The 14276-nt window shown below is 33.7% G+C and overlaps 2 protein-coding genes across 3 annotated transcripts in view; one reads left to right on the plus strand and one right to left on the minus strand.

The window, feature by feature from the left end:
- The first annotated feature begins 3096 nt into the window (after nucleotides 1–3096).
- LOC132923340 (clavesin-1) lies at nucleotides 3097–13421 on the plus strand. The gene is made up of 8 exons (XM_060987267.1): nucleotides 3097–3362; nucleotides 10383–10652; nucleotides 11319–11478; nucleotides 11889–12049; nucleotides 12140–12234; nucleotides 12338–12454; nucleotides 12771–12864; nucleotides 13110–13421. The coding sequence occupies exons 2-8, from the start codon at nucleotides 10478–10480 to the stop codon at nucleotides 13262–13264; spliced, it is 957 nt and encodes a 318-aa protein (XP_060843250.1). The 5' UTR covers nucleotides 3097–3362; nucleotides 10383–10477; the 3' UTR covers nucleotides 13265–13421.
- LOC132923339 (low-density lipoprotein receptor-related protein 2) overlaps nucleotides 13403–14276 on the minus strand; it is a 63749-nt gene continuing 62875 nt past the window's right edge. For both annotated transcript variants that reach the window (XM_060987266.1, XM_060987264.1), the window contains exon 47: nucleotides 13403–14237. In XM_060987266.1, the coding sequence (XP_060843249.1) occupies nucleotides 13935–14237 (303 nt within the window). In that variant the 3' untranslated portion in view covers nucleotides 13403–13934. The remainder of the gene's footprint in view (nucleotides 14238–14276) is intronic.

The raw sequence follows: 14276 nt of genomic DNA on the forward strand, positions 1-14276 counted from the left end.
ATTACACTACGCGAGTGGCGATTGTTTTGCGTCGACTACCGTTTCTAATAAAATTATGTGTACATTATATTTATGCGTATAACCGACCGGTGCAGCAGTACATAGTTGCGTCATCCGACATCTTTTTTAATTTAGGTACTCATTCACGCACATACGAATATAATATTATTTGCAATGCACATATTAGGTATACTGTTTATAACAAATAGGATAAATAATTATTATCGTAATTTTTAATTATTATTTGTAGACGTATAAAAAAAACACAGATTATAGTACTGCTGCTACGGTGTTGCAACACAATAAAATGTTATTATGTTTGAAATGTGTTATTATACGTCATAGTATTGATTAAAATATACACGCATAAGCGACGACTTCTGTTGCGGGGATGGAACCGACACCGAAATCTGAACGATATTTTTGACATAAATAGGTGTTGACGTTTTGTGACAATTCTTATTTTTAGTTCCACTGGTTTTTATGTTTATAGAAAAAACAAAACTAATTATTATTTTTCATTCCTTATAGATTATCTGCAGTTTAAACTAACAATATTTTTACTCAATCTAAATCATCTAAATAATAATTGATTAATAATATTATAGTACAAACATTTTAATTTTTAGGACCAAAATAAATGTTCGAATTAATAGTTTGATTGAGAGAATGTTATACTTTGTACTTTAATTAATTTTACTTAAGAGGACGTTACATCACTTATACCTGCATGTGTTGTCTTACTGTCTTACTTATACCTACATCATAGCAAATTTTCGTTCAGCAGAACACATTTTGTGACGTTATAGCTTTAATATTAGAGTTATTTACCCATTATCAAATTTAAAGGTAAGAATAATATTATCTAGAAAATGTCTTGTGCTTTTATTGATATTATCGTTTTAAAGTAAAGTACTGACATAATAGATACATATAAGGTACGTTATATCGACTATATGGACTGGAGTCCAAATAATACATCTGATTCGAATATACACTACTAATAGCGAGTCACTCGATGCATAAATTAAACGTAATTTGGCTGAAACAGAATAATAATACTTTAAATAATTACAGTTTTAACGAAATTACTGATAATTTGGTTTTGAAAAATCAGCATTTTTGTTTTTCGTTCACAATAACACACATATTATATTGTTGTAGTAAACCATATTTTAAATTTGTCGACTGCACAATTAAGCTTAACGATGACACTATAGTAGTTTTTTACGATATACAGTAATGTATTCAAATTCATCTGCATAATAATATAATAATGTCTATATTATAAAATATGATATACATAATACATAATATCTATTATATTTATCATTATCATACATATATATATATATATATACAGAGTGATTTTTTTGATCATTAAATACTCATCTTCTTCAAGTATTAACATTTTTTCGTTTTTTTTTTTCAAAATATTTTGTTTCATGCTTTTTCAAACTGTATGAAATTTTTATTTTTTTCACTCTTTTGTAGTGAAATCATTATCAACTTTTGATTTTCATATGGCAATTTTTATTTAAAATGTACAAAGCTAATAGGGCTAATTTTTTTTTGTGAATTTTAACATTCAAATTATTATTTTTTGTTAATTTTTTAGTAAGATATAACTTTTTAAAGTTGGACAGTTTTCGGTCTTTATAATCTCATGTAATACACTCATTATCGACTATCGACGCAGTGATGAACTTAGTACTGTAATAGTTACCAACGCCTCATAGCCGTAATAACTTGTAGGACGAACAACTAAAAACCTCAAATCACCCAACTTTGAGCAGCTTTAACTCACTAACGGTTAAATGAAAAATAATAATTTTAACGGTAAAATTCATAAAAAAAATTAGCCCTACTACTATATGAAATTTTAAATATAAGTTGCCATTTAAAAATCAAAAATTGATAGTGATTTCACTATTAAATTTAAGGGTAAAAAAATTAAATATTTTATATAGTTTTAAGAAAGCATGTAACTAAAAATTTTGAAAAAAGCCAACACTTTTTGAAATAATGAGTATTTAATGATAAAAGAATCACCCTATATATATATAATTTAAAAATGTGTTTTGTTTTTGGGTTGTTTTCAAACGCACATACATATACAACGGAGGGGTAGTTGAAAATGCGATTGGTTTATTAGTATAATAATAAAAACAAAAAGTAAGTAGCTACAACATAATAGTTGTTATTATTATAAACAAACGACCGATTATAACGAGACGATCGCCATCGGCCTTGGCCGGTTCTTTTGGGCGTCCATATTATGAGCATCACGATGCGGCAGACGGCCATTATGTAAATATTATAATTTATAAGTAATATTCAAATAATTATTTTTGAATTTTGTAAATCGTGTATTAGAGTATAATATTTTTTTTACAATTATTCAAATTAAACATTTCCACACTATGTGTTTGACGTTTTGATTTTAGTTCACTCATTTGTACATAATTTTTAAATTATTTATCACATATTACGATGATACATCTCACAATAATATTATAATTTAATTGGAACACAGCTCGCATTAAATTAAATTTTAAATTTTCGAACTTTTTGGTTTATAGGTTATCCGAAATCATATAATATAATTGTTTTACTGGATCATCTTTTAAAACGCCCTTATTGTAAATTCGCAATACTCATATAATAATATGTAATATAGTCATTCCAAAGCATATATTTTGTGGAAAAATAACATATCATATAGTTATTGTATATACTATATTGTTATGAGACAAAATTCAAAAATTATAAGAAAATTACATTGGCTATAATCTCTATTTGTTATTCATGTTACTTGTAGATGTTATCTTCCGCTCTCTGTATATATATATTCCATACGAATGAATTATGAATCACGTATACGTACGCAAATAAACAAAATAATACATTTTAAATTGTATAACGAGTTGTTGTTATTATAAAAATATTACAAAACTCTAAAACTTATTTAAAATATTTTATTGGTTAGAGGAGGAATAAGCCCTCCTAAGCCCCCACTCTCCATTTAAGTCTTACATACAGCTGCAGGCGGCACACATAGGTATATAAGCGTATCGGTATATATTATATATTATACTGTGCGATAATCACATGTAACAACGACGGAATTGTATATAACACATTAATACATAGTACGTGCTATGTTAAGTCGGTATACCTATTGATATAATATATACGCTTATATCGCCATTGTGACACTGCGTTGTGTGGAGGGAACGACCGGGCGCCGCCGGGAGAAAGGGAGAGGATCCTCGGCCGACCGGGTCCGTCTGTTTTCTTCTAGTACTTCCAGACCAGCAGCCGTCCAGTTCGGAGTCGCCGCATCCACTACGAGCTCGCAGGTAAATACAAAATCCAAATCCAAAATAATTAACCGACGACTAAAATATCTCTTACGCGACTTTCCGTTTTCTGTTTTCGTTATAATGTTCAATCCGGCGTATTATTAACATTAATAACATTATTATAATATATAGTACGATCACTACACGAACATAAAATAGGTTCACTGACCGCCGTTAAGTATATACAATATTATTATGTGTATTGAGTTCTGCGTTGAGACACCGTCCTTCGGATTTGGGATTGGACCGCGCGCGAATGAGATTTAGGTCGTTTGACGTGGGCGAGAGATCAGCCGATGTGAAAAAAAAAATAATGATATATATCATTATATATATTATATTATACACAATATTATTATTATGTATATGGATGGTATGAGTTTGAAAACGAGGTGGAGGCCGTCGTCTATTGCAAGTGCGCCGCTATGTGTGTGTGTGTGTGTAATGAATTGTACAGAACCAACTTCCAGAGGTAAAAGTGTGCGCGGAGAAAGAAAAACGCGACCCCAAGGTTGTTTATCGTTTGCGGGTAACGTTATAATAATATTTTTGAAACGCGCCGAGTGTTTACGTATTTTTAGTTTTTATATACGAATTACAACATCCTTCCAGTAAATGTCTTGCGAGAAATGCTGAAATGAATCACGCGCGCATAACATTAGCAGGTAATATAATATTATGTAGTGTCTATAGCTGATACTGTGCTATTTACACGTGGGTTAGCCGCGGGTTATCGCAACGCGTTCAAAGCTGGCTAAGACAAAAACGAACAAATTACCGTCGCGTTGGAGGATTTTGGGGAGCGCCTGCGGAGAGTGCGTGGCACGATATAATGTTATATTATTGTAATGCGTCTATTGATATATAGGTACACTATTACAATAGGGGGGTCATAGAGTTTAATTTTGTCGCGTCGTAGAATATATCGATAAATTATTACTTCGGCTTATATAACGCGTATACACGTCATGACTAGATATATGCAAATATGTATTACGTGAAATCATGTACTTTACTCAAACTTTTAGATGAGTTTTAGATGATTCAATTATTGGTGATGTCGTCGTTAGTTACGAGCTAAATTTTATGTTAAAAACGCGTTTTTGAGAGTACAGCGTGTCGATTTATGGCGTCAGTACATACAATATATTTGATATATATTATATATTTATACACCTTGTGGTGATCGATCATGGCCTATATTGTCCAGGGGCGAAGACTTGGTGAAAAAACCGACAAAAGGAATCGCGCTTATCGACGGTAGCACGGGAGATGGTACAAAGTATACTATATACTTTTAGTTGGGTTAGTTTAGGTTACTAGCCTCCGTTTCTGTTGTTTCGTCCGCTATTTAGAGGTGTCCGTTATAGAAAAGCTTCATACGGTATATATTGCATTATTATACGATTATTCTTTTAATGTATAATACTAATAGACTATTATAGAACAATATTTATAATACGACTTTCTGCTTATTTACTATTTAGTTGTACGCAAAAATAATAGTAATATAATAATAACGTATTGTGCGGAGACAAAGTGCCTCTCGTTCAGTTTTTGTTGTTGCCGCTGACGGGAGCAGGCGCAAGTGATAGGGTTTTCGACACGATGGCGTCAAGCAAATCGCCAACACATCTGTGCGCATAATATCATTATACAAACAACTACAATGAGTGACGCGCAGAACAGAATAATTACGAAACTTCGGGCGACACGCGTTTGACGGCCCGGCGGGAAGTCAGCAGCGATTCGACGCGGTTGATTGGCGCGACGTGTAGTTATAGGCACTTCTCTCGCATGTTAGGGTGCGACGGAAAAAAAATTGCGAAAATCTGATTTGGAAAATTACGACAGACGGGCTACGGTTATTAATGTTATTGGCTTGCATTGAGTACGCGTATTGACCTATCGGCGGGATACGAGCGCTCGCCGTTCGATTCACGCGTGTGTTGTATATTATTATATACAGGTAGGTAAGACTGTTGTTTAAATACTGCACCGAAAACTAACGATTTTCGATGCAGTTGCTGCTGTTTTTGAACGATTCGAAAAACAAAGAATGCATCATTGCGGAATCGTCTGGATTGCAGTTCGTCGTCGTATCGCGAATATTCGCAAGGCAAACTTTAACGACCTGATGCTGTATAATACGATTCGTGTAAAGTGTTCAATCATCTCGAGATCGTCGTCAATGTATATATGTAATATATATAATGTATATATACATCAACTGCACAATCGTTATGCGTGCGATCCATCAACTCGAAAACGCAGTTATTATAGACGTACGATTTATATGTATTATGCAATTGCATGCAGTACAGGTTATATCGACTTAAACCCTTCGGACGTTTGCAATATATAGTTGGACAAATTTCAACGGGTATGCCCGAACACCGGCGTCGAATGCACATATCGTTTACGGTTAGATATTTATATCATCGCGGTGTGCTGACGGGTATACGCGATATATTATGGTTTGAGTCGTATCTCGGGCAAATCAAATCCGTCGTTTCCGTGTTGCATCTGATAAGTCTTCCTGGTCGTGTCCCGGTTCGACTTTTGGCGGACCGACGGCATTTTTACGAGTCTTGACATAATTATTATTATTTCGCCCTGCAGTCGCGTGGTCACGATGTCGGCGAAACTGCGCCGAGCCGTACCTCTTTAACGATCTTACCTTTATACATTCTATTACAACGCCGGACAGCTTTTTTACTCGCCATTATTTTTATTATTATTATTATTATCGTTATTATCGCATGGACAATATTATTGCATCACACGACGACTAGCTATGCGCGTGTCCGTTTTCGGCGTTCCGACGCGTCCGGTGCCGCCGCCGCCCACCGGCCCGGAACAACCGGTTTTACGTATTCGGTTATGCAATCTCTCTAGAGTTCACCGTCGCTTTCGTTTCGACGTATTTTTTACCGCCCATAAATAATGTGTAAGCTGTGTAGATATACGCATGCGTATTTGCTTTTCCTGAATCCGTCCGGTACACGAGTGTATTGACTGAGAAAAAAAACCTTTCTGGTGGCTGTCCGGTAACACGAATTCTGCGTACGATAATAGTATTACATTATGTCATAGTTGGACCTAGGACCTAGTATCATCGAGACTAAATTCATTCGAGTGTTGGTGTATCGAGAACTTCCGATTTATGCTAAGGAAATATTTGTTTTTCTACAATTTTAATGATATATCGATATGATATGATATGTCACGGTAAGCCACTTATTGCCGCAATACTCGAGTGTTGATATAATTGAATTTTTATATGTTTTGTTTATTGTCGAACATAATTTTTAGCAAAAACAAAAACAAAATTTAAAATGTATTAAATAAGAAACGCAAGTATTAAAAAAAAACAGAGTGGCTTCAGACAATTCTGAGGGGGCCTTACCCCCCTCACAAAGTTTTGTTTATTTATCTTTACATAGGTATTTGTCATATTGAATTGTTATATATTATTTTTCACATCCGAGCATTTCCGGTTTTTTTCTTTTCATTCGCATTGGGCGCACCGGCAGAACGTATTATTGTTAAGTATAGATACCTACGTACATAATATTAGCGTTATATTATTGTCGTCGCAGAACTGGTGAAAGTACGGTGCCGATGACGTAACCATAATATTTTTTTAACAGCGATAATGGTACCCGCTGTGTGGTACGTAACCTGGGACGACCGCTATCCGTTGTTTTTGCTGAGGTTTTCCGTTTCGCGCTTTCCATTATAAATATATGATGCGGTTGAAGATTTTCCGATGTCGATTTTCGACGATTGCTACTTTGATCATACCGTTCCGAAAACAGACGAATTGGCCTCGCCACGATACGACACGCAATAGTGTAAATAATTGTATAGAACAAAACACGCTAATAATAATATTTATGATGAAATGACAGGCATTAACTAGTTAAAAAGTTAAAAAAAATTCAAGTTAATTTTCTAAATAGTATTAGCTAGGTTAATTTACTGTTAAAATAACTTAGCTATTTTACTGTTAATTTAAAAATAATTCCTCAAGTTAAAATTACAAATATTTTTGAAGTGTTTGGTTTTAATGGTTTTTATATACATTAATAAATTATACTGTACACGCGATCTTCAATACCAGAATAATCTAATACTATAATACTTAATGTTTCTTGATAAAATAATGTTATACATAGATGGGCATAAAATTATCTTTTTATAAGATCCGCATTCCGCGTACTAGTTAAAAAAAATCGATTAACTTATTTTAAACTGAGATAATATTTTCTCCATATCTATACTTCTGCAAACTCGGATGATTAATTGTACTATTCGTTAACTATTAATTTCTAACTTAACGATCTTGTGTTCACCTAACTTAAAATTATATTATATTACATTATATGGCGGGCGATGGTATTGTTGACCGATAGACTTTTATTGATAACGACCGTGAAATATACAGTAACCCATCGAATACACATTTATGTATAAATGATATCATAGTTTTCGACGAAAAGGACGAATGCGGAGCCAATCACGACCGCGGTATATATTGTAGAGCAACAATGAAACACAGGAAGGCAACGAAGGTCTCACATCTCAAATTCTGTGACAGATCGTCAGACGCGTAACGAATACGCAATGTCACGTCCGTTAACGAAATAAATTGCGTACCTATTTATATATTATGGTACTTATGTCATTATATTGACTATCTTTTACGGGGGTACACGGTAAAAATAAGATAATATAGTCATATACAGATTGTCAAAATGTTTGTATAGAAGAAAAAAATTGTCTTTACCGTGTTCGAATAGATTTCAAAGTAGTATTGTGTCTCGTACAATACTAAAATCAAATGTTTATAATTGTCCATATTATTATTGAAAAACAACCGACACATTGGTGATTAGCAAACTTATCGTACACACATACACACATTGCACGTCATACGATATTATATACATTATATATTCATATCGTTGTTCCATACGCGCGTATTACTTTATAATAATGTTTACCTATAATATATATTTTGTTTTAAAATATCATTAATGAAAGTTGAATTTTTTATCAAAAGAGATCGGCTACGGCAGACTTTTATTAACAATTATTATATATTACGATGCGTGTATAACATATACGTATATAAATACTATAATATATAATATGCAACCACACGTGTCCGCGAAATAACGCGTCGCCTATATATTATGCACACGACGTTGTCGATGATATTATTCCGTAGCAGCGGCTGATCGCGTTTTTTACAATCGTGTAAACGAATAAAAAAACTATTACGCGGTCGCCGCTGTGGTTGTGGTCGAAACCGGTGTGTGTTGCGCAACCGCTGTATTACGATGGGATAATCCTTCCGGACAAGGAAGCGAATCGCGGCGGCGGTCGGCGTGTGCATAGTATAATAAGTGTAAACGCATTGACTTCCATGTATAATAATATAAACACACACACCCATATATATATATATATATATATTATATACCTGTTATGGCGCCGTGAACCAGAGCCAACGCGTTTCTGGACATAATAATACTATTACGTCCGTTGTGTAGTCGTGTTTTATATTCGGCGCCCATTACAATGTCGTCTGCAGAACTCTTTTACCCGTTCAACAGTCGAGTACGAAGACCAGAAAGCTTGTTGGCACGCACGATTTGTAATCGACGTCTGTCGTGGTACCGGACGCGAGTAAGGTGCAGTACCGCGAAGTCGTGGAAAATCGATGAATTTATAAAAAAAAATACGTTCCATACTGGTTATTCGTGATGTAGACATCGTTCTAGAGGCCAATAACGCGTTTCAGAAATGTGTTCGACAACACTGTTTACCGCCCAAAATATTGGCGTTCTATTCGGTTGCGAGAGCGCTTTTCCTCGAACACGTTATGGTGATATATTTCTTTTTCTCCACATTCGTCTTCTTCTTCGCCAACTTCGCAGCGCTCCGATTCTTTTAGGTTCCGCCAACAAGTCACCGCAATTAAACGCAAATACTCGATCGGTCGGCTATCTATCATAATCTTTGTACATAATATATTTCTAGTATATCAGTCACGTTGAAATACGTCGATAATAATATGACGGTGCCCGGTAGTCGATTTCCTTAGATGTATTGTAAATTCTATTTTTAATTGTTAGCAATCTTTTTTTTATTAAAATGGCTCCAAAGTAAATAGTTCACTGGGCTTTTATGTTTTTAAATCGAATGTCGTGGCGTTGTCGGAAGTATCTACCGTTATCCGTTTGGAGTTGTGCGATTCGTGATGTAATATTATTATAATCCTTTGTCTCGCGTCATTTTAAAATCTGATTTGGCATATATGGTGCGTAATTATCATCCACCCGGGTGGTCTGCAGGAGGTAGCGTATTAATGTTTTATATTCTATATAAATGCTACAAAAATCGATCCGGTAGACCTGATCGCGTATCTATACGAGTATTACACGTTTAACGTTGCGTCATGTAATACACTATATATACCTACTAACTGCTGCTGCTGCTACCAGCTGTTTAGGTATACCGCTATAACATGTTACGGAGCCGGAATAGTTTACATAATTTATTAAAATTCGCGTTTGCTCGAACGTCTCCAGAATAATATACAAGTACTCTATAATATATACATAGACATTTTTTTTTTTTGAGTGGAAGTTGAAATTAGAAATCAAATAGGCTACGCGTCACACTATTTGGGTCTTGGCTCCCACACTACTCTGTAAACGTAATCAATTGTATGATTTTAATACAATTATTTCCACTTGCAATGCTTGCATTGAGATGAGACTGGTGTTTAAAAAATTCTAATAAATATACTTCAAAATCGATAAGGTAAATAGCAATTTGAAATAGTTGGTTTATTCCTACTCCATAAAAGGAATTATAAAAATGAAATGCATTTTCACTCGGTTTTCAAAATATCTATTCATATATTTTGTTCTAATTTTTTTATATTTTTATAATTTATGATTTATTTATTTACTGATGTTTTAAATCATAATTTAATTTTAGGTCTATAACAATAGACACCTATCAGGACGAGCGCTGCGGCCATTTCTGATAACTACAGTCTTTCGGTCGCAGAATAAACACACGAACATATCACAATGGGTGTAGGCTACGATAGCGACGATAACACCGTGGAAGAATGTCCACTGGCCGACGGTCTGCGATTAGTGGCCAAACAGGAGTTGCGCGAGGATGACATCATCAGGACACACTCGTTGCGAGCAATGCGCAACTGGATCAGGAAGCATCCGGACATCGTTAACTGTCGCACAGGTAACAATGATAAAAATTGACAACACACTGTTTAGTATAGAGATCATCAATTAATATTTTAGAAATAATTTAAATAAGTTTTTGACGTCATAAAAATTAAATGTACCTACCTAGATTATGTTTTAATAACAAAAATAGTCATAAAAAATTTAATTGAAAATTAATGAAAACCTTATTACGTTTCCATCGAAAATTATACTTAAAATGTATTTATATATATTGTTGTGGGGGGGATAAGTTCATCCATGCGTAAAAATACTTATAGAATTCGTTTTTATTAGTTTATTTCAAACGCAATGATAATAATAGGTTTTATATATAATAATTAATAACAACATATATACATATAAGTATAATATAATCATACATAAAATAATACATTGTAAGTAATTTTGAAAATGTAAACAAGTCATCACCTGTATCGTTCTGTTACAATAATTAAAAAAATGAATTTTTATTTTAATATTTTAGAAAGCTCGTGTTGGCCGTATTCAAATAATGTAGCATATTAAAAAATGTAAAATATAATTTGGGTTGTGGGAGAAAGGTCATCGGAATAAGTGTTAAAACATGAACATTATAATGTATTATAAAAATTCGTTGATAATTGATAACACTTTTATGGAACACTGTTATTCATTTTCTCGTTTTTTTTTTATTTTCCAGACGCACCATTCCTATTGCGATTTTTAAGAACAAAAAAATTTAGCGTTCCCATGGCACAAGATATGCTGGAACGGTACCTGGTCATCAGACAACTGTACCCACAGTGGTTCTCCAAACTGGACGTCGACGACCCGATCATATCCGACATATTGGACAGCGGGTGAGTGTCTCCAAGTTTGGTTTGTCAACCTCCCTCACCCCTGTTACAATGTTATTAAAAACAAATGCTGAACTTTTATTATTAAAAATATATTTTTTTGTAAACGTTGGCCCTTAAGGTTGTTAAAAAATAATAAATATTAAGTTGTCTGCTGTCTAAAAATTTGAAGACCCCTTCACGTAAATAATCACTCACTAATATATTGGTGAAAGGGGGAACATACTGCAGCGTTTTCGATTCGCTTTCGAGCCACAAACCATATGGTATAAGAACATCGTCATCACGATAAATCCCCCCCCACACACACACACACAAAAAAAAATATGAAAACTTGCTCATCGTGACTTACTGATCTCTGGACAACAAGTAATAATGTAAATTAAACGCATACCATGTATTATTATTGACAGATACCTGGTGCCTTTGCCGGGCCGAGATGAATTTGGCAGGTGCGTCATGTTCTCGTGTGCCGGCCGTTTCGATCCATACAAGTACACATCCGCGGATATGGCCCGCGTGCACGCACTAATCGGCGAGAGCCTTATGGACGACCCCGAAAACCAAATCAAAGGTCAGTATACACACATTGAGAATAGATGATCAACCGCGGTTTCCTTTCGGTATAAATATTTATATTAACACAGATTACTTTCTCTCACAGGGTACAGTTATGTCAACGACGAGTCCGGATTGTTGATGGGACACATGACGCTGTGGTCGTTTTCAGATCTAAAACGCATCATACGGTGTTTGCAAGTAAGCGTTTATTAAATTTTCATAGTATTTAATGATAGCAGCAAATAGACTAACCGAACACATTTAAATCGGTTTATTATTATTTTTTTTTTTGTTCGTCTAGAGTTCGACACCGATGAGACACAAGTCCACGTACTTCATAAACGTCCCTAATTTCGCGGACAAGTTTTTCACGGCCACGGTTTCGTTTTTAAACTCCAAACTCAAGAGCCGAGTAAAGGTAAACCTAACTATATTTATTACGAGTACCTATGCCTATATATTCGATAGTATTTTCAATCTGAAATTGTCACGATTTAATTACTAATCAGGACCGTAGACACACTAGACACGTATTAGGTGGTAAGGGGCTGAACCCCCTTCCCCTTTAACGTCATGGAAAATATACTATCACCAAAATACAAATTTAAATAATGTTATTAATGTTTTTTTTTTTTTAATTAACACAACGTTATTACTAATTGTAATATCATCCTTATATTTAATTACTGTATAAAAAACTGTTACTAATTATGCATGTGTATCGTTATTTTCAGTTCTACAGCGGTCAAAAAGACATACAGAAATTCATCGATCCCAAATACCTACCGAAAGAGTACGGTGGTGAAATACCTTTGGCCACAATGATAGGTCTGTAACGTTTTACATAAACGAATCTGTGTAGAGGCGATTAAAAATTTTTAATATATTTTTATTTTCTCGATTTTATAAATTCAACGGACACAATATTAAAATGTGTTTGACGTTTGTTAATATATTTAAAAAATAGTTCGATTGAAATTGCAATGCTGATAACATACTTTACATTAATATATCATGTTAATAACTTTATCGCTGTAGCTTATGTGTTTTGTAATTATTTTGTCTTATTACAGTCGAACTAAAGAAGAAACTCCGTGCTAAACGTGAAATGTTAATGGCTCTAGACGACATGAAAATCAACATCAACGGAAAAGGGAAAATAATTAGTGAATTCGACGATATGCAAAAAGAACTAACCGGATCATTCAGAAAATTGGAGGTCGATTGATGTGTATTTTTATTAATTTTTATTTTTATTGTTACCATAATATTATTGTATGTCCATTACCACCATTCGTGAAGATTTTATTTGTTTTATAATGTCTTAGAATTATTTTTTTCTTTTAATAAAGAACTATTTTAGAAATATCAACAAATTTCATAAATTTTATTGTCTTATTTTTGCTGTTAAATTACACATGTTGTCACTAGTAGTAATTAAAAAAATGTACATAAACAAAAATATATAGTAATTTAAATATTATAATACACTTAACAAAAATATTATTCTTTAAAGTATGATATATAATCGATATCACAAGTTCAAACGATTAACGCGTTTTGGTCATGGTGTAAACAAAAATAATGCTCATGTTTTTTTTATTATTATTATACACTTACACCATGGTATTGGTCAGTCGCTACTAGTAAAACAAAAACTAGAAGTAAAACAAAGACGATGTTAAACACTGGCAAACATGAAAATATTTTACAAAAAAAAAATATATAATAATAATAAAAATAATAATAATAATATAAACTTATCAAAACAATACTTTTAACTCTCGTATCATTTTAGGGGATTCAAAGTTGAATAAATTAATACACGCACCAGATAGGTTCTTCCATCCGGGGAGAGGGAGGAGAAATTATATTGCGTCTGTTAAATCATAAAATATTTAGTCGTCGGTCTCTTCAACTAACATCTGAGTGTCTTTTCCCGTGTCCGTTGTGGCCGGTTCTAATTCTCTGTGTCTCCTCTGTATTTGGGGCGATGCTTTCTGTATAATACTGGACGGTGCTAGTATGGCTGAAGCAGGCTCTTGTACAAGACCCTTGGTCTTGGTAACGTCTAAAGGCACCTCATATATACCACTACCGGCATCAGATTCCATATTGCCGAGAGCATCGTACATCGGGTTGCTGAAGTCACGGTTCTTGCCACTTATGTCTGTCATGTTGTACTCCACGTCCAATGGCTCCTGTAAACATATAAAAATAGCGTTAATACAAAAAAAAAC

The sequence above is a fragment of the Rhopalosiphum padi genome, chromosome 2 (assembly GCF_020882245.1).
Source record: "Rhopalosiphum padi isolate XX-2018 chromosome 2, ASM2088224v1, whole genome shotgun sequence".
NCBI lineage: Eukaryota > Metazoa > Arthropoda > Insecta > Hemiptera > Aphididae > Rhopalosiphum > Rhopalosiphum padi.